This window comes from Procambarus clarkii, chromosome 22 (genome assembly GCF_040958095.1).
Source record: "Procambarus clarkii isolate CNS0578487 chromosome 22, FALCON_Pclarkii_2.0, whole genome shotgun sequence".
NCBI classification, from domain to species: Eukaryota; Metazoa; Arthropoda; class Malacostraca; order Decapoda; family Cambaridae; genus Procambarus; species Procambarus clarkii.
In genome coordinates, this window is record NC_091171.1 from 22,849,430 (window position 1) to 22,870,291 (window position 20,862).

The 20,862-nt window shown below is 41.7% G+C and overlaps 1 protein-coding gene across 9 annotated transcripts in view; it reads right to left on the reverse strand.

The window, feature by feature from the left end:
* The window catches only part of LOC123757937 (monocarboxylate transporter 9), a 589,339-nt gene that overhangs the window by 33,523 nt on the left and 534,954 nt on the right, over window positions 1-20,862 (reverse strand). For all 9 annotated transcript variants that reach the window (XM_045741953.2, XM_045741907.2, XM_045741970.2 and 6 more), the window contains one exon: window positions 5,304-5,427. In XM_045741953.2, the coding sequence (XP_045597909.2) occupies window positions 5,304-5,427 (124 nt within the window). The remainder of the gene's footprint in view (window positions 1-5,303; window positions 5,428-20,862) is intronic.

Below are 20,862 nucleotides of genomic sequence, written 5' to 3' on the forward strand. Positions count from 1 at the left end.
TCTCAGCAAACATGGACATAACACCCTGAGTTACCAGTAAACTTACCTTTAGACTACACAACAAATCTAAGGAACCTCATAAATGCACTTCACAATATAAACTGGGAATCTGAACTCAATTAATACACAGGATATAAATTCATTGGCCGACATCTTTCTCTCCAAAACTCCAAGCCTCTACAACACACACACTGTCCTGTCCTCTCACTAAGTAAGTAACTGCCAAAAGATTTAAACAGCCCCTGGCTCACAAGTGGTATACTTAAAGCAATTAACAAGAAACACGAACATGAACAAAACATAGGACTGGTCTAGTTACAAAAGAGGTCAAGAGATACTCGTCAATGCTTACCAATATAATACGAAATACTACGGAGCCAAAGTTTCCTTTTATGAGAATAGATTTAAAGACGCAAAAGGAAATATGAAAAAATATGGAAAGCCATCTCTAACATCCTAGGATCTACACAACAATCACATAAGCAGATAAAACTCAGCTAAAATGGTTACACACTTGCAACACTTAGAAATTGCAACTGACTTCGGACTCAGCAGATTCGTCAGACAAGGTCCTCAGTAGGAGCAGCATCTCCACTCCACCAATTCAACACTTACACCATGCAAGGCTTCGTTATGATGGCCTCCTCATCAGGCTCCAACGACAGCACGGCCATGTCTACACGAAGCAAGACCCAGATGGGCGAGAAGACTTCGAACATTGACGCATCCACCTGTAGCTGAAGTAGTAGTCAGATGTAGAACGAAGACCGCGGCGTCTCCACCCAATTCCTACACACCACGCCATTCTCCACCTCACCTCAAGCCCTGGCACTCGCCCCCTTCAAGCCCTACCACGCCGCCCAAGGACATGCCAGAATAACAAAACCAAAATCAAATTGCAGCTGGCAATCCCAATCATTATGGACGAAGAGGCGGCGGCCGCAGGAGGGAACCAGTAATAGCAAGAATCCATCTTTTATACAAATATCCATGGAGAATCGGAATGGAAACAACAGTGGAGCAGCAGAGTTGTAGATTCTGCGGTTAGAGTGGCTGTCACCGCCTTAACCACTATACCTGTGCCAATATCTCTAAGAGTCATTAGAAATAAGTGTAGACTAATAAACCCTGCATTGTTTGAGTTAGGTAAATACTATCTGTTAAATATATATACTGTTTCTTAAACGAATCCCCCATTTTACACCCGCAAGATAACGTAAGATTTTAAGGGTTGACAAATGTTAATCATCTTGTTTTAGAAGATGTTCACGAGACAGTTAAGCAAGTCCCAGCTGTATCTGGGTACAATTGTAACAAGATGAACACCCCAGCGGGATTTCTTCCTATTGGGGGGTGTTGTACATGCTGCTATGGCGGTATGTCCACTCACAGGATGAGGGGCGCTTGGCCTGGCGCTCCCCAATAAACTCGCCCCTCGGGGCAAATTTAAATTAAATTACCAAGAAAAATACACGACGCCAACCCACGGTGGATAGGCCATTGTGGTGGCCTATCCTCGTGATGGATAGCCTCCTCGTTCCCCATCCACATCCTCTTCAAGAGCTTAAATTCCCTCCACCCCCCCCCCCCCCCAACGTCTCCAAGCCCTTTGGGCATTGCAGAGAAGCGATCATCGACCTACCCGGAACGCTGCGCGTACTAGTTAGTGGCTTTACAAGATTGTAAATACTATGCTATGTATTCTCACAAACCCAATGTACCTTCTTGTATATAAATAAATAAATAAATAAATAAATAAATAAATAAATAAACCTATAGGCGACGATGTCGAGTGCGGCGCCTACTCTCTCGGCACCACTTGGAAATCCGTGCCCTTCTTGCACTGGGGCGCAGCCGCGGTAGCCCTGGCTACCTTTGCCGGGTTTGGGGGGGGGGGCTCCCCTCAAGTGGCTTCTATGGCCTGTCGTTGGGGGGGGGGGGGGCTCCGCGCCAGTGGCCTGTCGTTGGGGAGGAGGGGGGGCTCCGCGCCAGTGGCCTGTCGTTAGGGGGGAGGGGGGCTCCGCGCCAGTGGCCTATCGTTGGGGGGGGGGGGGGTTTCCGTGCTTCTAGGTTGCTGTGGCCTGTCATTGGGGGGCTCCGCGCCAGTGGCCTGCTGTGGCTTCTTGTTGGGGGGCGATGCTCCGCCCTAAACCCCCCCCCCCCCTCCTGGCAATATAATGTTTTAACCCCATACAATATTACTGTAGTACATTGTAAATTTACCCAAGGTCACACACTCATCTTCACTAATCTAAATTCTCCAGTGTTAGTCTAGTTTACCCCATGGAAGTTACATATTAAATTTACCCTTGTTACACGTACCAAAGTTTAATTTACAAGGTTAATCTTACAGTGTTAGGTTATTTATTCAGGTTAGCTTCCAACGTTAATGTTATCGTAAGTTATTTTACACAGCGTAAAACTTCCCCAATATAAATTACTGTACCTTTATTATATTATAGTTACCAAAGTTAATGTACAAGGTGATCATACCCAAATATTGAAGTGTAACTTATTTTATTCATCATAAAAAATTAAATATTTTATAATTAAATTTATTATTAAAATTATCGCCATTCCTGTTTGAATCACCGAAACGAAAAGGACCTGTTTGTAACGCTATGCCTGTTAGTGGCTTTGCAGGACATGCTCAAACACCAATGTTATATACTTCTCACAACCCAATGTATTTTCCTGTATATAAATGAATAAATCAAACAAACCAGGCATGGCAGAGCGGATCTCATCCAAACTTTTAAAATACTGAACAATTTAGAGGATGTTGATCCAGAGAATGTCTATAAAAGTTCGTTAAGTGCTTGCATAACTGCTTCGTGAATCTGGCCCCAGAAGTGACAGAGGATTTCAAGCTCAACAAGCCACAGTGTAGGACTGAAAACGGGGGCTTTTTCCAACCACAGGGTTATTATAAACCACCTGAAATCTTTGCACCACCTTTCACTTCCAGTAGATAAACGACATATGAGATTGAGAAGTAAGTAGGGTATTGTGAAGACTAATAATAACAAACAGCAGCTCCTCTATTACTCAAATATCTCCATAGCTCAGTTATGTATTAGTGATAAAACTTACAAATAATGTATAATGATTAACTGTAAATATATAGCTATTGAAATAGAACATTCTCTGTAACTAGCTGACATTATAATATGGTGTGAAGGATAAATTAAATTGTTAATATAATCATCACCGTTGAGGTCTGATAAAGACCTATTGAGCTCTCTGTAATTCTTTTTGCGCTACCGCTCACAGGTTGAGTATGGGTTGCACAATAAACTAGCCATCTCCGGTAGCAACAATCAAAACCATGGAACTGTCCACCCGCTGAAGCAGTAAATGTCAAAATTGTTGAACTTTAAAATCCCGCTAGACAAAAATCTGGTCAAATTGGGAGGGGGGGGGGGGAGGGTGACCTTGACAAGCCACTAGTGGGTTAGTGGCCCTCAGGTAAATTCAGGCATCCTGTGGGTGGCGGCGTCACTGGCTCTCCAAGGGGGTTACTGTACGTTGGTTGAAAAATTCTGTATATGTTAATAATTTTTGGCACTACAGTCAGCTGTTTAATAGTTTCTAAACATTCGTTGACTGGTCTTGGCTAATAGTTAACTCGCTAAAATTAGCCTTCTGACCAATTTTAGCGAGTTCAACTAAAGTCGGCAAGTTTAGTAAAAACTAGCAGAGATTTTTAAGCCGTCCTGTATCATGAAGTTATTTATTTAAATACTGATTGGCACTACCAGCTACCTTGGCACCGGTTCTTGAACACCAACAATTGAATTCTTTTAAAACAGAAGGCCTTTTACTGCCACTCACAAAGCACTAATGACATTAGCTTGTTGCCCTCACACAGTTTGAATACTTCAAATGATAGTCTGCCACTTTTTACCAATATCCCAGTCATATCACCTAGGAAATCTGTCTATAAATTACGAGTGCTAAATCCCATTGCCAAGACCATGAATTATTATTATTTCACCTTTCAATGAAAATAACTATTGTTATAAACTGATACATAGTTTCTAGAATTGCTAGAAACGGTGAAATGTAGCAAAATAAGATGGTTAGAGAGGTCCGTTGCTTTCCACTGACGGCCATTTTTTTAATACCAGTTTATTTTTTATTTTTATTTTTCCGTACTGAGTTTCTGCTCAACTTTTGTATTATGTTGTTCACTTTGTCTGAAATAATCAACATTGGTTCTTTGCCATTTTTCGGGGTAAGGCTATTTTGGCGCTATTATTGGCCTGACTACTACTACTACTAGAAGCAACAGCTAAAACACGTATCCTAAAATAAGTGAAGTACAATTTTTGTATACAATTTTGTTCACAATAGTGTTCCCAGTTGTCGATGAATGATAATTAGCCTTTGCAATAGTTGTTTAGTTGGGTAGTCCCGGGTTCAATTTCCACCACAGGACAGAAGTTTTTGAGCAACGTTTTCACTTTCACCTGATGCCTTCTGTTCACCTAGTAGTAAATAGGTGCCTAAGAGTTAGGCAGCTGTTGTGGGTTGCATACTAGGGAAGATTAGTAGTTGGTTTGAGGGACCTTGATAAGCCTAACGGGGTTCCTGTCCCCCTAACTAAAGAAAAAATGACCGAGATCCATCCCTTACTCGTTGACTATGGCTGTTCTATATTTTTGCATTTCTGCTTCACTCCAAAATTTCCCTATATCATAATATTAATTCATTGTGTCGGGGGACAGGCAGCCAGTACATACATACAGTACATGTTAGGCTTAGGTACCTAAGCCTAACATGTACATGTAAGCCTAACATCTAGCCCCCCCCCCCCCAGGGTCGAATTACTAAATCCTTTTCGGGATGCAACTTCACAACAGGCTGACTGACTCCTGGGTACCTATTACTGCTAGGTGGGCATTGGCAATTTAGCAATAGGAAATACGCCCAACCTTATCAAATTAATAATAATTAATTGTATCGGGAACAGGAAACCAAAGTGTATGCATACACGTTAGGCTTTTATAGAGGTACCTCCCCGTAGGTTACTGACCCCGCCCAGCATGCTACACCACAACAAGATGACTATACTCCGAGAACCTACTTTCTGCTAGGAGGTGAACAGAGCATTAGGGGGAGAGGAAATGTGCCCAATCATTTCTAAATATGAATGCTACCAAAATTATCTTCACAGCACTAACCAAAACGTTCGCTGATGATGTCTGCTCATGACCTACCGATGACAGCTGCATGCTTGTACTGCAGAAGTGTGAAAGAGATGTGGACATACCTAGATATAGTGGATATAGCATCCCTACCTAGCACGCAGGTAAGGACCATGAAGAGTGCAGGAATGCCCGAGACTTCAACATTGCTGTAGCCGGCGTTGATCAAGTGGACATAGAGCACGCTGAAGCCCGTTGCTATGTTGCCCATAACGAACTGTGGACACGAGCCAAATTAATGAAGAGCGATTTTAAATTTGACATTTTAAATGACATATATGAAATTGAGATAAAATTATTAGCGTTAGATGTTTGTTTTTGTTAAAAAACATCACATTTCCTGTTTTGGTGTACCTTGGCAACACTCAACCCCCCAACATATGGCGTGGTACCAAAGTACTAGTACATGGTGTAAACAATATTACAATTTGTGTAGTTAGTTCCAGTAAATTGGACCTCATCAGAGCTGCGGTGTCTGGAAAAATCTTTGTTCTTTCGAACGACTGTTTGACTACGAATACGCACAAATCTTTTCTTTAAACTGCATCCTCCCAAAATAATTCCAGTGGGTCAATTAAACATTGCTCTGTCAGAGGTGATATAATACTAGTGAGGAAAACTGACGCTGGAAAAACAATTTCTTAGAAAATAAATCTCGCTGGAAATTTTCTTAGAATAAAGGACCTGCCCGAAACGCTGCGCGTACTAGTTTAGTGGCTTTACAAGAATGTAATTACTATGCTATGTGTCCTCACAATCCCAATGTACCTTCTTGTATCTATATAAATAAATAAATAAATTTAATAACACTGAGGCGCATCTTAACTCATTCCTTACCTACTGTGGGTTACTGGCTGATGGAACCCCCATCTCTGGGGTCCCACTCAAACTCAGGACTTTCAATCTCGCCTGGAAACCGAAGTGTACTATAGCTTTGCTTTTAAGCCATTCAAAGGTTTTTAATTTTAATATTTGTTTCTTGTTTATCCTACCGTTTTCTTGTTAATTTCTTCAATTTGTAATCATAATTATAATTTTGAATTTAGATTATTTTTTCAAATGCAAATAAATATATGGATACTACTTTTATTCCATTCACATTTTGTCTCTGTTCACTAAACTTATTTTCCATCACTTTTTGTTAGTATTTTACTGTAATTAATGTTAATTTGTATTAATTTATTGTAATTTTTTCACTTGTTTTCTTTTTTTAATAATAATTTACTGAGAAAATCGACAGGAGCTGTGATTTTTTTATTAATACATTAGGTACATCTGCATTTTGGTGCAGCTACCCTAGACTATATGAAGGGGAGTACAGTGTGTCAAAAAGCTAGCTACGTAATGCTAAAAAAATCCCCATCACACAGGATGGTTAGTCATACAGAGGCATGTGATAAGCAGTCTGCGCTGACAAGACTCTGGATTCGTTAGAGGATATCAACACAAGAGTGAATACGGCAGCAGTGATACTAAAGTCCCCATCTCGCAGGATGGTTAGTCATACAGGGCCATATGTGCAGTAGTCTGCACTGGCAAATTTTGGGTACACTGTGAGGATATCTTCAAGAACACGAGAGTGAAGAAGTAACTGCAAAGCTCCAGGTACCTCATGCCAACTGGTCTGAAAGGTCTAATAACTGGGCATTCAGTGATGTAGTGTGGGAGATCATGCCGCAGTTCCTGCTCACAGAGTTTGCACCTGGAGTGCTCAGGATTGGGAGATCCATCACCTGTAGCCACCTGCCACAGGTAACGGAACCCAACCTGATCCTGGCAACCACTGTGTCGCACAGTCTGGTGGGCGTTTTGTGCTGACCATAGATATAGGTTTCAGATCTGAACAAATCATAGCTTTTTATACTAGTGCTTTCAGGTCATTGGGAGTCAGTAATATCTTTCCTATCAGACCTGAGTGTTCGGACCAATACAGTTTTGACAGCAGAGATGGGGATACCTAGATCTAATTCAACTTCATCTTTGTTGCACGCTAATTTGGCTGCAATGTCTGTTTCAATTATGATGGGTTATATTTATGTGTGAAGGTATCCATACAAAGGAGATTCGAGACCCTTTACTCTATGCAGCGATTAGGTCCTTTATAATTGGTAGTCGAAACGCTATGCGTGCTAGTGGCTTTACAAGAAGTAATTTCAACTAAACTCTATGTTCTCTGTTAACCCCCAATGTACCTTCGTGTATATAAATAAATAAATAAATAAATAAATAAATAAATATTACGATAAGATAGTGTTTTTGTTTTGCTTCATAAGAATTTTTTTTTTAAGTTAATGCGAGCGCGCGCATACACATACGCACTATAATAATAATAATATAATTTTTATTTAGGTAAAGGTACATACATAAAGAGATTTTACAAAGTTTGTTGGCTTTATAGATAGAGCTAGTACATACAATGCCTTAAAGCCACTATTACGCAAAGCGTTTCGGGCAGGAAAAGGGTTGACAACTTTAGAACAAGCTGAACTAATTTCTCCAGGGAAGAGAAGGGGAATGTTGTGAAGGGATCAAGATAAGGATTTGGGACGGAACGGGGGAAATGAGCGGTGCCCAATCACTTGGACGGTCGGGGACTGAACGCTGACCTGCAAGAAGCGAGACCGTCGCTCTACCGTCCAGCCCAAGTGGTTGGGCTAATTTGTCCAGGGAGCAATCAGTTAAAATGTTCCACCCCCACTCCCATAACCCCCACCCTCCCACATTTTATAAACTGGAAAAGGTTCAGAAGTTTTGCGACGAGGCTCGTCCCAGAGTTACGAGGATGTGGTATGAAGATCGACTGAAGGAACTGAACCTGACGACACTAGAAAAAAGAAGGGATGGGGGGGGGATATGATAGGAATATATAAAATGCTCAGGGGAATTTACAGTGGAAAAAGACGAAATGTTCAACACAGAATACTAACAGAACGAGGAGACATGGGTGGTAGTTGGAAACTCAGATGAGTCACAGATGTTAGGAAGTTTTCTTTTAGCGTGAGAGTAGTGGAAAAATGGAATGCACTTAAGGAGCAGGTTGTGGAAGAAAACTATTCATAATTTTAAACCAGATATGATAGGGAAATTGGACTGGAGTCATTGCAGTAAACAACCGATGGCTAGAAAGGCGGGATCCAAGAGTCAATGCTCGATCCTGCAGGCATAAATAGGTGAATACACGGACTGCGCTCGGAGGTCGTAGTCGTACGGACCTGGGTTTGATTCCCGGCCGAGGCAGAAACAAATGGGCAGAGTTTCTTTCACCCTGATGCACCTGTTCACCTAACTGTAAATAGGTACCTGAGAGTTATACAGCTGCTACGGGCTACTTCCTGGGAATGTGCGCGCGCGCGTTAGAGAAATGTATGTAGTAGACATAATACGCAGGACTAACCGGGCTGTGGTGGATATATGTGGGCCTGCAGGCCATTCCAAGCAACAGCCTGTTGGACCAAGCTCTCACAAATCAAGCCTGGTCCAAGGCTAGGCTTGGGGAGTAGAAGAACTCTCAGAACCCCCATCGAGGTGTATAATAGAGGAAAAATAGATTGGTTAGAAAGTCGTGGTCCAAGAGCTAATAGTTCAATCAACAAGCACAAATTGTAAATACATACGTGCGCGCGCACACAGCGGTGATATGGTGCCCATGTCTTAGGAAGCACATCAACAAAGTGAAGGTGCAAAGTCATTGCCACTAAATGGCTCCCAGAACTGAAGGACAAGAGCTACGAGGAGAGGTTAGAGGCATTAAAATGAAAAACTAGAAGATAGAAGAAAAAGATGCAATATGATTACTACGTACAAAATAGTAATTGGAATCTATAAAATTGATAGGAAGAATTCCCTGAGACCTGGAACTTGAAGAACAAGAGGTCATAGATTTAAACTAAGTAAACTAAGCTCCCGAACAAATACAAGAACATTCACTTTCGCAAACAGAGCGGTAGACGGTTGGAACAAGTTAAGTGAGAAGATGGTGGGGGCCAAAAACCGTCAGGCGTTTCAAAGCGTTATACAACAAAGAGTACTGGGAAGACGGGACACCACGAGCGTAGCTCTCATCCTGTAATTACACACACGCACACAAATCCGAGAGTTTGCAGTGGGTTAGACTCCCAGCACAGACAATCAAATGGGCAGTTTCTTGCACCTTATGCCACTGTTCATCAAGCAGTAAATGTTTGCCTGGGAGTTGGACAGCTGCTACGGGCTGTGTCCTGGGGATGTGTGTGTGTATCCATGCCTAGATGTGCTTGCAGGGTCGGGTCAGGTTCCTGGCCCCGCCTTCCTAACGTTCGTTGATTGCCCACACCAACACACTCCACGACCTGGCCATCCACACCCGACACACACACACACACACACACACACACACACACACACACACACACACACACCACACACACACACACACACACACACACACACACACCACACACACACACACCACACACACCACACACACACACACACACACACACACACACACACACGTAGAGTTTTTGTTGATCTACAAGGAGCATTTGATAAAGCCAATGGGAAGTAATCTTATACGAATTAGCCAATCTGGGAATAACAGGGAGATTGCTACACTGGATAAGGGATTATCTACAAGGCAGAAAAGGTCAGGTGTATTACCAGGGATACATGTCTGAGGAACGGAGGTTTCAGTTAGGTACCCCACAAGGGGGAGTATTAAGTCCCACCTTATTCAATGTATTAATGAACAGATTAGCATCAGAGATGTATCCTCCAGGGGTCACGACGATCATATATGCTGATGACATTCTTATACAAGCACTTCTGGGAACAAAATTCAAGATGCTCTTAACATACTTGGTACAACCTGTCACAAGTTAGGCTTAGTTATAAATGCAGATAAACCAAATACGAGTATAGGAAACGAAGAAATATAACACTTACTCTAAATGGTGTGGAACTGAGCCGTGTACAGAAGTACAAGTATCTGGGCATGTATGTTGGATACACATGTGAGAGTAAAAATGCTGAAATAAATCATATCAGCACCTTATGTAAAGCCCGTCTGCATCCTCTAAAAGCACTGGCTTTTTCTGGTAAAGGTGTTGGGGTACCTATCTTGCGGATGTTATACATAAGCACTGTTCGATTCCCTGATAGACTATAGCAGCACCCGTATTGTCTTACACAGGCCAAGGCAGAATTCAAAAAATAGAGCTGATACAGAACGAGGCTATGAGGATTATTCTTGGATGTCAAAGAAATGCAATGATTGAAATAATGAGAATGGAATTAAATTTACAGAGTGTGTGTGATAGAGTCCCGTGACATTAACACTAGAGTATCTATTCGTTTCATGCGGAGAAAAGGAGGGGATAAGCTGTTTGAGAGCGTTCAGACCTGCTTGAGTGACGTACCACACTTCCAGGAAACTGAGGGAGACACGCTATACGAGAGGATTAGCTCATGACCTCAGGGAATACGACGTACTTGACTGCTGTAAACCCTCTCGACAGTGTAAATATGTCTGCTCCCTGGAAAAGTAACAGAAAATAGACTCGAAATTGGTACCCCTCAAGGTGAAAAGATTCATCATGAACCGGGACAATTACGGTGGTTTGTATGGAAGCATGATATCTCGGTTACCAAGAGGCAACAGTTTACATGTATATTGCGACGGGTCGGTGGCGGAAGATGGCAGGGCAGGGTGTGGTGTCCTAATAAGGGATTATACGGAGTTTGGGACTGTGGACAGGATAATTGAACTCCGGCTTAGTAATTATATATCATCCACACAAGCTGAACTGCAGGCCATTCTGGCGTGTTTGGAGGAAGTACGTCATGACGACAAAAATGTTTTGTATTTGTCGATAGCCGAGGAGCACTGGAGTCCTTAAACAGTCGAAACCCAGTCTTCATGTCTATAGTGGAGGACTGTAAGAGAAGAATAACTGAGATACAGCTGAAAGGTTATAGTGTGAAATTCATGTGGATTCCATCTCATGTTGGAATAGTGCTCAACGAGGTGGCGGATGACTTGGCCAAACGTGCCACATCAAAACCACAAGTTGACATTGAATGTGAATTCACAATGAGACAAATAAGAAGTAAAATCAGAAATATTCAGGCACAGGCGGGAGTGGAGAGGAGAGAGATAATGTATGAGAGTAGTCAAACCATGCAACACTACATGTATGTGAGTCAAAACACCCATTTCACTTATGGTAAAAGGAGAAATGCTTGGAGTGACTCTGTGTACATGCGGCTCAGGCTTGGGTACCAATATTACTGGGAATATGGGATAGATGTTCATGGTAATGACGCGAAGTGTAAACTATGTGGTATGTTAAGGTCTCACACCCTTGCCCATTCTATTCTTGATTGACCGTTGATTAATGTATATTAGAAACACTGAGATAAGGACTGTTCCTGAACAAATAGCCTGGATGTGTCACAACGGAAAGGTTGATGATATTCTTGAGAGATATAAGAATTTTGCACCAAGATTGTAATATTTTGTTGAATTATCTGCAGGTGTCTTGCAAATTGTCTATACAGTATACCTAGGTCATAAAAGTATTTGTGTGTACGTCTGATAACATACTACTTGTGAGGGAGGAAATGTATATGTTTATCTCTCAGAATGTTTGGTAATATGTTTATTTGTGATGTGTGTCTATGTATATATTAACACGTTGTACTGAATGGGGTGAGAATAGCTTGAGCTACCTCATCCCTTTGTGTGTATTTTACCTCAATAAACTTATTTCAATTTCAATTCACACACACACACACACACACACACACACACACACACACACAAATCACCAACGACATACATCCAAAGCTATTCACCATTAAATATATGACAACTACGTCAGAGAATATACGGAATCAAGACTAACACGAACACCTGTCACCAACACCTGACTTCAGAACCTGACATCAATATTTTACATCAAAACCCAATACATGACGGCATGAAAGGGCAAAACACAATTTAAATATTAAAGAACTCGATAAAAATCTGCAAGGGATTCAATAATGCGTCGAGAACTTTTTCTCGATCTATTTCGGCAACCCGTCCTCAGGCTATGCTTTTATAGATGCATGGATTCCGTAGTAGGGTTGGCTTCGCTCTTGACTCACAATCGGGGATCCCGGGATTGATTTCCGGACAAAGGCAGAAATGGTTAGGAGAGGGGGGAGGGGGGGGGGGTTAATCTAATGCCACTGTTCACCTAGCTGTAAATAGGTACCCGGGAGTTAGGCAATTGTTGTGGTGTTACATCCTGAAGGTCCAGCCCGTCCTCAACAAAAGCCAAATGCTCGTTAATCCGGCCGCTAAGCCCTGATTTGATGATTTTTTCGGCGGCTAGTTTATTGTGCACCCCATACTCATCCTGTGAGCGGTAGCGTAAAAGCATTACAGAGGGGCACAAAAGGGCTTTATCAGACCTCATCTTAGATTATTACATAAACAATTTCATCTATCCTTCACACCTTATAGTTACAATGTCAGCTAGTTACAGAGAAAGTGCTATTACAAGAGCTATATATTTACAGCAAGTCATCATACATTAATGGTAGTGTCTTATCGCTAATACATAATAGTTCGACCAATGGGGATATTACAGAGTCATAGGGAGCTTCTGTTTATTATTAGTCCTCACAATACACTACTTGTTCTGAATCTCATATGTCGTTCATCTACTGGAAGCGAAATGTGGATACAGTGGCAAGGATTTCAGGTAATTTATCCATGGTAATAAGATAGGTTGCCATATCATACAGAGTGAGCTTAGCTTTATCTCTAAATGGCTCAATTTTACTACAATCCAAGATATAGTGTTCGAGTGTGTGTCCCTGTCTTTGTCCACACACTTTACACTTTACTTCATCTAGATCCTTATACAAGCCGAACTGCCAGAGATACTTGTAGCGAAGTCTTATACGAGCTGTGACAACATCTGTTAGTCTATGACTTTGTTACTTGCCCCATACACATGTTTACTTCACACATTTCATTGTTATGAACAATGAACCTGCTAGTTCCAGTTTGCACAGTTCTACTTTCTTCAAATCTATCCAGGAGTTCACGTCTAATGACACTTTTAAGGGACCTATTTGATAACTCACCTTTGTTCTTATGTTTAAATTTTATATAACAATTTATTCCCTAACATTTAAGCAATGAGTTTATTCTTATATGAGAATCTTATTCAGTAGTTTGAAATTTGACAGATTATTCTTGTATTCGTACACCCCATTCAACTGACACGAGAACATCAGAGACATGAGACTATATATAGTCGGAGATACGAGAACCAAGGGGGCGAGGCTGTGACAGGAGGGGGGCGAGGCAGTGACAGGAGGGGGCCGAGGCTGTGACAGGAGGGGGCGAGGCAGTGACAGGAGGGGGCGAGGCTGTGACAGGAGGGGGCGAGGCTGTGACAGGAGGGGGCGAGGCTGTGACAGGAGGGGGCGAGGCAGTGACAGGAGGGGGCGAGGCTGTGACAGGAGGGGGCGAGGCTGTGACAGGAGGGGGGCGAGGCTGTGACAGGAGGTGGCGAGGCTGTGACAGGAGGGGGCGAGGCTGTGACAGGGAGGGGGCGATGCTGTGACAGGAGGGGGGCGAGGGCTGTGACAGGAGGGGGCGAGGCTGTGACAGGAGGGGGCGAGGCTGTGACAGGAGGGGCGAGGCTGTGACAGGAGGGGGCGAGGCTGTGACAGGAGGGGGCGAGGCTGTGACAGGAGGGGGCGAGGCTGTGACAGGAGGGGGCGAGGCTGTGACAGGAGGGGGCGAGGCTGTGACAGGAGGGGGCGAGGCTGTGACAGGAGGGGGCGAGGCTGTGACAGGAGGGGGCGAGGCAGAGATCCTAGGCTTCTCTCGCGAATATAAACAAATCGACCATTTATCCACTTGACATACATACGCTTCCATTCCCCCTCTTGTGTCTTTCACTCTTCCTAATCAATGCAGGTCCTTATAATGATGGCGTCGCCTGTGAATGCCTGTAAAAAACATGTGTGATCCCGGTGAAGTAGGAGCCCGGAGCCACGGAGCCTTGTAAATTTATGTATGACCTTTATATTGTATATTATTTAAAAAGAGAAAAAAACAAGTCGGTTGGCACCGTTAATCTCTCTTTCTTTTTCTTTTTCTTTCTTTCTTCTTTCTTCTTCTTTCTTTCTTTCTTCTTTCTTCTCTCTCTCTTTCTTTCTTTCTTTCTCTCTTTCTTTCTCTCTTTCTTTCTCTCTTTCTTTCTCTCTTTCTTTCTCTTTCTTTTCTCTCTTTCTTTCTCTCTTCTTTCTCTCTTCTTTCTCTCTTTCTTTCTCTTTTCTTTCTCTCTTTCTTTCTCTCTTTCTTTCTCTCTTTCTTTCTCTCTTTCTTTCTCTCTTTCTTTCTCTCTTTCTTTCTCTCTTTCTTTCTTTCTTTCTTTCTCTCTTTCTTTCTCTCTTTCTTTCTCTCTTTCTTTCTCTCTTTCTCTCTCTCTTCTCTCTCTCTTTCTTTCTCTCTTTCTCTCTTTCTTTTCTCTTTCTTTCTCTCTTCTTTCTCTCTTTCTCTCTTTCTTTCTCTTTTCTTTCTCTCTTTCTTTCTCTCTCTTTCTCTCTCTCTCTTTCTTCTTTCTTTCTTTCTCTTTCTTTCTTTCTTTCTCTTCTCTTTCTTTCTTTCTTTCTTTCTCTCTCTCTTTCTCTCTCTCTCTCTCTCTCTCTCTCTCTCTCTCTCTCTCTCTCTCTCTCTCTTTCTTTCTCTCTTTCTCTCTCTCTTTCTCTCTCTCTTTCTCTCTCTATTTCTCTCTCTCTGTTTCTCTCTCTCTATACCCATCTAGTGCTCGTCACAACTTGATTCGCCAATATTAATACAATTTATTATATTCGCGTTTTTATAGTTTCTATTTATATTATTGTTCCCACCGGGAGGAGAGCTCAGTGTATGGTCCCACCGGACGGAAGGTCGTAACCCTACAGTGGCACAGAGCTGCTGGGAATGTCTGGGAATGATACTTTTAGCACAACTGATGAATGCGAGCGTGAAGCAGGATGGTGGAAAAGGAGAAAGGGAAGGGATAGGAAGGAGGAAAGGGAATGGAAAAATTTTGTGTAATATTAGAGTTAGATTATAGAAAGACAAGCAGATAATGTGTGCATGGGTACTTTATAGGAACATATAACAAAAGATATTACGGTCTGTAACAGTTAACAGCTAGGAATACGAAACTGCTTATCTTGGTAACGCTACAGATACCATTTATATTTACAGATATGTAAATATAGATGGGATATTTGCCAATATTAATATTGGCTTCATTGACTTCATTCAAACAAATATTTGCTTCATTCTACTTTGCTCTGATGAAAGCGAATTAGCCGGATACGCTTTAAGCAGTCTCTATTTTTCAAATGTGTTTTTTCCGCATACTTGGATCAGTGTTTTTGTGATCATTGTTGCTTAGAGATCTGTAAATATAAGATTTATAATTCCACAGCAAGTAATTTGTTAATTTTAATTAGAAATCGCCTTTTATCAAGATAGATTAAAAAACTTAACTTGCAACTCAAGACGAAGAACAAGGTGTGACACAATGTACATAAATGGATCAAACCGCACAACACAGGGAATATAAATAAGGATTTAAACATCATCTAGAAAGGCCCATAATATGGGCGGGTGGGAGACGTAACTGAGTTAAATGAATGGATGAAAGGGTACCTTACCTTACCTTGAGGTAAGGTAAGGTACCTTACCTCAAGGTACCTTACCTCAAGGTACCTTACCCCGCGGCCCGGTCGTCGACCAGGCCTCCTGGTTGCCCTGGTATGCATAAGGTTTGAAATAAATCAACACAAAATAGAACTGAACAGTATGGATATAATCTGGACGAGTTTAGCCTCAGGAGAGACCGGGGGAACTGGGTTGTTGAATTATGCAACAGATTACCAGGAAGCTTAACAGACGTGGGATTGCTGGACTGTTTCAAGCGAAGGTTAGACATATATATGCACGAGTCTGGGTGGATATAAATAGCTGCTGCCTCGTATAGTCCAGCAGGGCTTTTGTCGTTTCCTTTGGTTTAGTTACTATGACCTGTCACCTTCTTGAACAGATATCACTCTTAGAATGTTGAATAACGTTAATTCTTTCTTAGTTATAGGCGTGTTAATTATATTAGTTATAGGTCAAGAAATAGTATGACTAGGTCATTTAACCTTTTAAAAAATTATCGTACCCTAAATATTATTGAGTAAATTGTATCCCTATACTAGAGAGAACATCACGACCGTTTGTGTTTAAAACGAGAATGTATTTTTTCGGCTTACTGGTCAGTTTCAGTCTTCACGCGTTGTCATTTTTTTTATTTAGGCATTTGGACAGGTACTGTAACTGGTCGCAGTACCTGTAACTGGTCGCAGTACCTGTAACTGGTTATTTATTAACCACAACGTTGTCCCGAAATCAAATTCCTCCAAACGTTTAACATCCAGATCCAAAATTACTGTCGAGTGAACAGAAAACAGTGAAGGAATGGTGCCCAGCCTTCATACCTTAGCCAGGTCTCGAACCTGGGCTGTTCTCACTTGTGAGGCGTGTTCTGTTCACAATCAAATGGTCAGGGTTCGAATCCCAACTGGACGAAGACGTTTGGGCACATTTCCTTAAAACTGATGCCGCTATTCATCTAGCATTAAACAGATACATGGGAACTGCGCAACTACACTTAGGATGCATCCTGTCCCCGCCAACAGGGAGCTCATCACACAGTGCTGCTGCATTACCAGCACACGCGCGATAAATAGGGAGGATTTACTGGGCGCAAATCCTTAACTGTAGCCTCTCAACAGTAAAATGTGTACTTGGTTGTAACAACAATTCTTCGCGGCGGGGATCGTATTCCAGGGACCTGCCCAAAACGCTACGCGTACTAGTGGCTGTACAAGAATGTAGCAACTCTTGTATATATCTCTCTCTCAAAAAAAAAAAAAAGAGAAAAAAAAAAACTTGGTCTACGCTGAGGGATCTCGCAACATCGGCGTCTACCACACTAACACTACACACTGACACGACACACAGTGAATACACACTTGAGCTGTGTCGTGTTGGTGGGATCAAGTTCACCCAATCATCTTGTGGAATGGAGTACCATCCTGTTAATCAACAACGTTGACCTCGAATCATTAGATAACCGTTTCAAAAGCCATATTGTGATCATGATAATTTATATTCTCACAGTGATGCGCAGTTTAGCTCTGTCTTTACAATGACTAGGGGAGGGGAGGGGAGGGGGAGAGAGTCGAGTCCTGTGTGCAAGTGCACGAGTGTCCAAATTCGTAGACAGATACCAAAATAAGGAGAGAGTGAAGACGTTCCGCCCAGCAGCCCACTTCTTAAGGCAGCACGCCCCCACGTGCAGCGTCATCCCACGCCCCGGCCCCTCCTGGCGCTTGGCTATACATTCATGTCGCCAATATTATCAATGTCCGAGAGAACAAACTCCTGAGTGTCCAGCAGTATGTCCATAGTGGGGGGTTGAGGATTAGATAACGGCGGGGGTAAGAGGGTTGTATAGCTTTGTAACGGGAGAGATGTGAAAGGGGTGGGGCTTGGAAAGGGGAGGGGTAAGGAAGGGACGGAGGGCTGGGGTAGCGGGCGGGATTTCTGTCCGTTATTTAAGCGCGTGGCAGTCCGGGGGATGGTGCCAAAAGCCTCCGTCAATACAGGTCTCTACTGGTGAGAATTATCACAGGCTAGAGTGCCGGGGCACGAGGCTACACGCTCTGGAGCACGTACACCACAATTATTTTCGGCTCATTGGACTGTGAGTGGACGAATCCAAATGGACTGCTCAGATATAAATATATAAATATATATATAAATATATATAATGTTTACACACCTATTTGTACTTTCCCACGTGTGCCTGAAGGATAGAGCTTTTAGCTCTTGGACCCAGCCTTTCTAGTCGCTGATAGACTAATGTAATGACCCATGACTAATGCCTTATTTAACAACCTGCTCATTTAGTTCATTCTATTGTTCCACTACTTTTACACCAAAAGAAAACTTTCTAGCCTCTCCATAACTCAAGTCTCTAGCCTCCATCCACGCCGCCGCCTTCTACTGGCATTAATTCTGACCAACTTTTTCTCTACTGTTAAGTAACAGTGACGATTCCTGTCACTGTTTCTCTACCCTTAAGTTAGAATTCCATTTCACCTGCGTTATGCACATCAGTCATATTCTGTGGTCGAGTTCACGATAACCAACTGTACTATATTTACCTGAATTTACCCGAGGGCCTCCATTTCTCTAATGTCTTCGACGGGTACAGGTAGCCGGCGGCTTGATAAAGGTACCCCATTTTCTCTGTTTTTTTCTAGCTGGATTTTGAATTGCAGTATCGTCTTGGCATTTACAGCTTCGACGGGTAGGCGGTTCTATGGGTTTACAACCCTTTGTGTGAGAAAAGCATCAGTTTTCCATCCTGCATTATGGGTTGTTGAGCTTGAAGCCGATGCTCCATGTATGTGTTACATTTGACCTTTAAAGAAGTGGATTGGATCGACATTCTCCAAATTGTTCAGTGTAAGTATGTATATGTGTTAATATATATAATATATATATATATATATATATATATATATATATATATATATATAAAATATTATATATATATAAAATTATATATATATATATATGTCGTACCTAGTAGCCACAACGCACTTCTCAGCCTACTATGCAAGGCCCGATTTACCTATTAAGCCAAGTTTTCATGAATTAATGTTTTTTTTCGACTACCTAACCTAACTTTTTCGGATACCTAACCTAACCTATAAAGATACTGAAAACGTCTTGATAAAGACGTTTTGCGACTGCGACTGAAAACTCACACCCCAGAAGTGACTCACACTTCTGGGGTGTGAGTTTTCAGTCATATAATATATATATATATATATATATATATATATATATATATATATATGCAGAATAACCACATATGAAAAATAGAAAATGCTTAACGCGTTTTCGGCTAATTCGCCTTCATCAGAGCAAAGTAGAATGAAGATAAGTTTGCTGATCAGACCTTTATATCCGCCTGGGCAGATCACCTGACCACCAAAAATAAGTGGAGGAAAGGAATTATAAGAAAGAAGGTAACTGCAGAAGGCCTATTGGCCCATACAAGGCAGCTCCTTTTAATATCTCCAAGTGCCATACGTGTTTAAATGATTGCTATATTGTTTTGACGTGCTATATTGAGGCTTAAATAGGGATCCAACTTGTACATACCGGGGCTCACATTAAGGCTGTTGTTACAATGTTTGATCAGAGCAGACTCGATCACGTTTCGTTCAACAAAATCCTTACTTTTAACAATACATTTTGCCCCTGTGAAGTCGATAGAATGATTACATAAACTGGAATGTAAATACAATGCACTGGATTGCTGGGCTGTACGAATAGCATATGAATGCTGTTTTAAACGCGAGGAAAGAGATTTACCAGTCTGGCCGATGTAAACACATGCACACTCATTACAAGGGATGGAATACACACAACCTGCTACAGACGAGGGCGAGTTCTTAATTAACATGGACTTAACTGTATTATCATTTTTGAACACTAGATTAATATTAAGGTTCTTCAGGGCTGGGGCAAGATTTACTAGACCCTCAGAATATGGTAATACCAACGAATTTTTCAGTTCTGGTTTCGACTTAGTAGTCTGTTTGTAGAAAGTCCTTTTTGCTTGACCAAACGCAAGATCCAAGATCGATTTTGGGTATTTTAACTTCTTCCCAATTTCAAATATTTTTGCTATTTCTTCATCGAAAAATTCCGGACTACAAACTCTCAGTGCTCTGAGAAACATACCAGAAAAAACTGCCCGCTTGACCTGAACATGATGATTTGAATAGAAATGTACATACGAGCACACATTGGTAGGTTTCCTATACACATTGAATTTGAAACTTCTACCAATTCTATGAATCATGATGTCTAAAAAAGGCAGAACACCATTCACTTCGTTCTCAATTGTGAATTTAATTGACGGAACCAGCGAATTGATTTGATTGAGAAAATCAGTTTCGTCACGATTAACCGGCCACAGGCACAAAATATCGTCAACGTACCTGTACCAAAGCAAATTTGAGGGTAAAATCCTGGGAAGGATATTTATTTCGAAACATTCCATGTACAGATTGCTCAAAACAGGGGAGAGGGGATTACCCATCGCCATGCCAAATGTTTGTTTATAAAATGAATCATTAAAGCTGAAATAATTATCTTTAATGCACAATTTTATAAGTTCAATAATGGTGTTAGTAGGCAAAGTTAAATTATACCTTGGGAGTAGATCCCGTAAGAATGACAACAGATCATCAACAGGAACCCTAGTGAACAGAGCCGTCACATCAAAACTCACAAGTTTAAAATCAAGTTTTAACTCACAAGTTAAAAATCGGCCAGACTGGTAAATCTCTTTCCTCGCGTTTAAAACAGCATTCATATGCTATTCGTACAGCCCAGCAATCCAGTGCATTGTATTTACATTCCAGTTTATGTAATCATTCTATCGACTTCACAGGGGCAAAATGTATTGTTAAAAGTAAGGATTTTGTTGAACGAAACGTGATCGAGTCTGCTCTGATCAAACATTGTAACAACAGC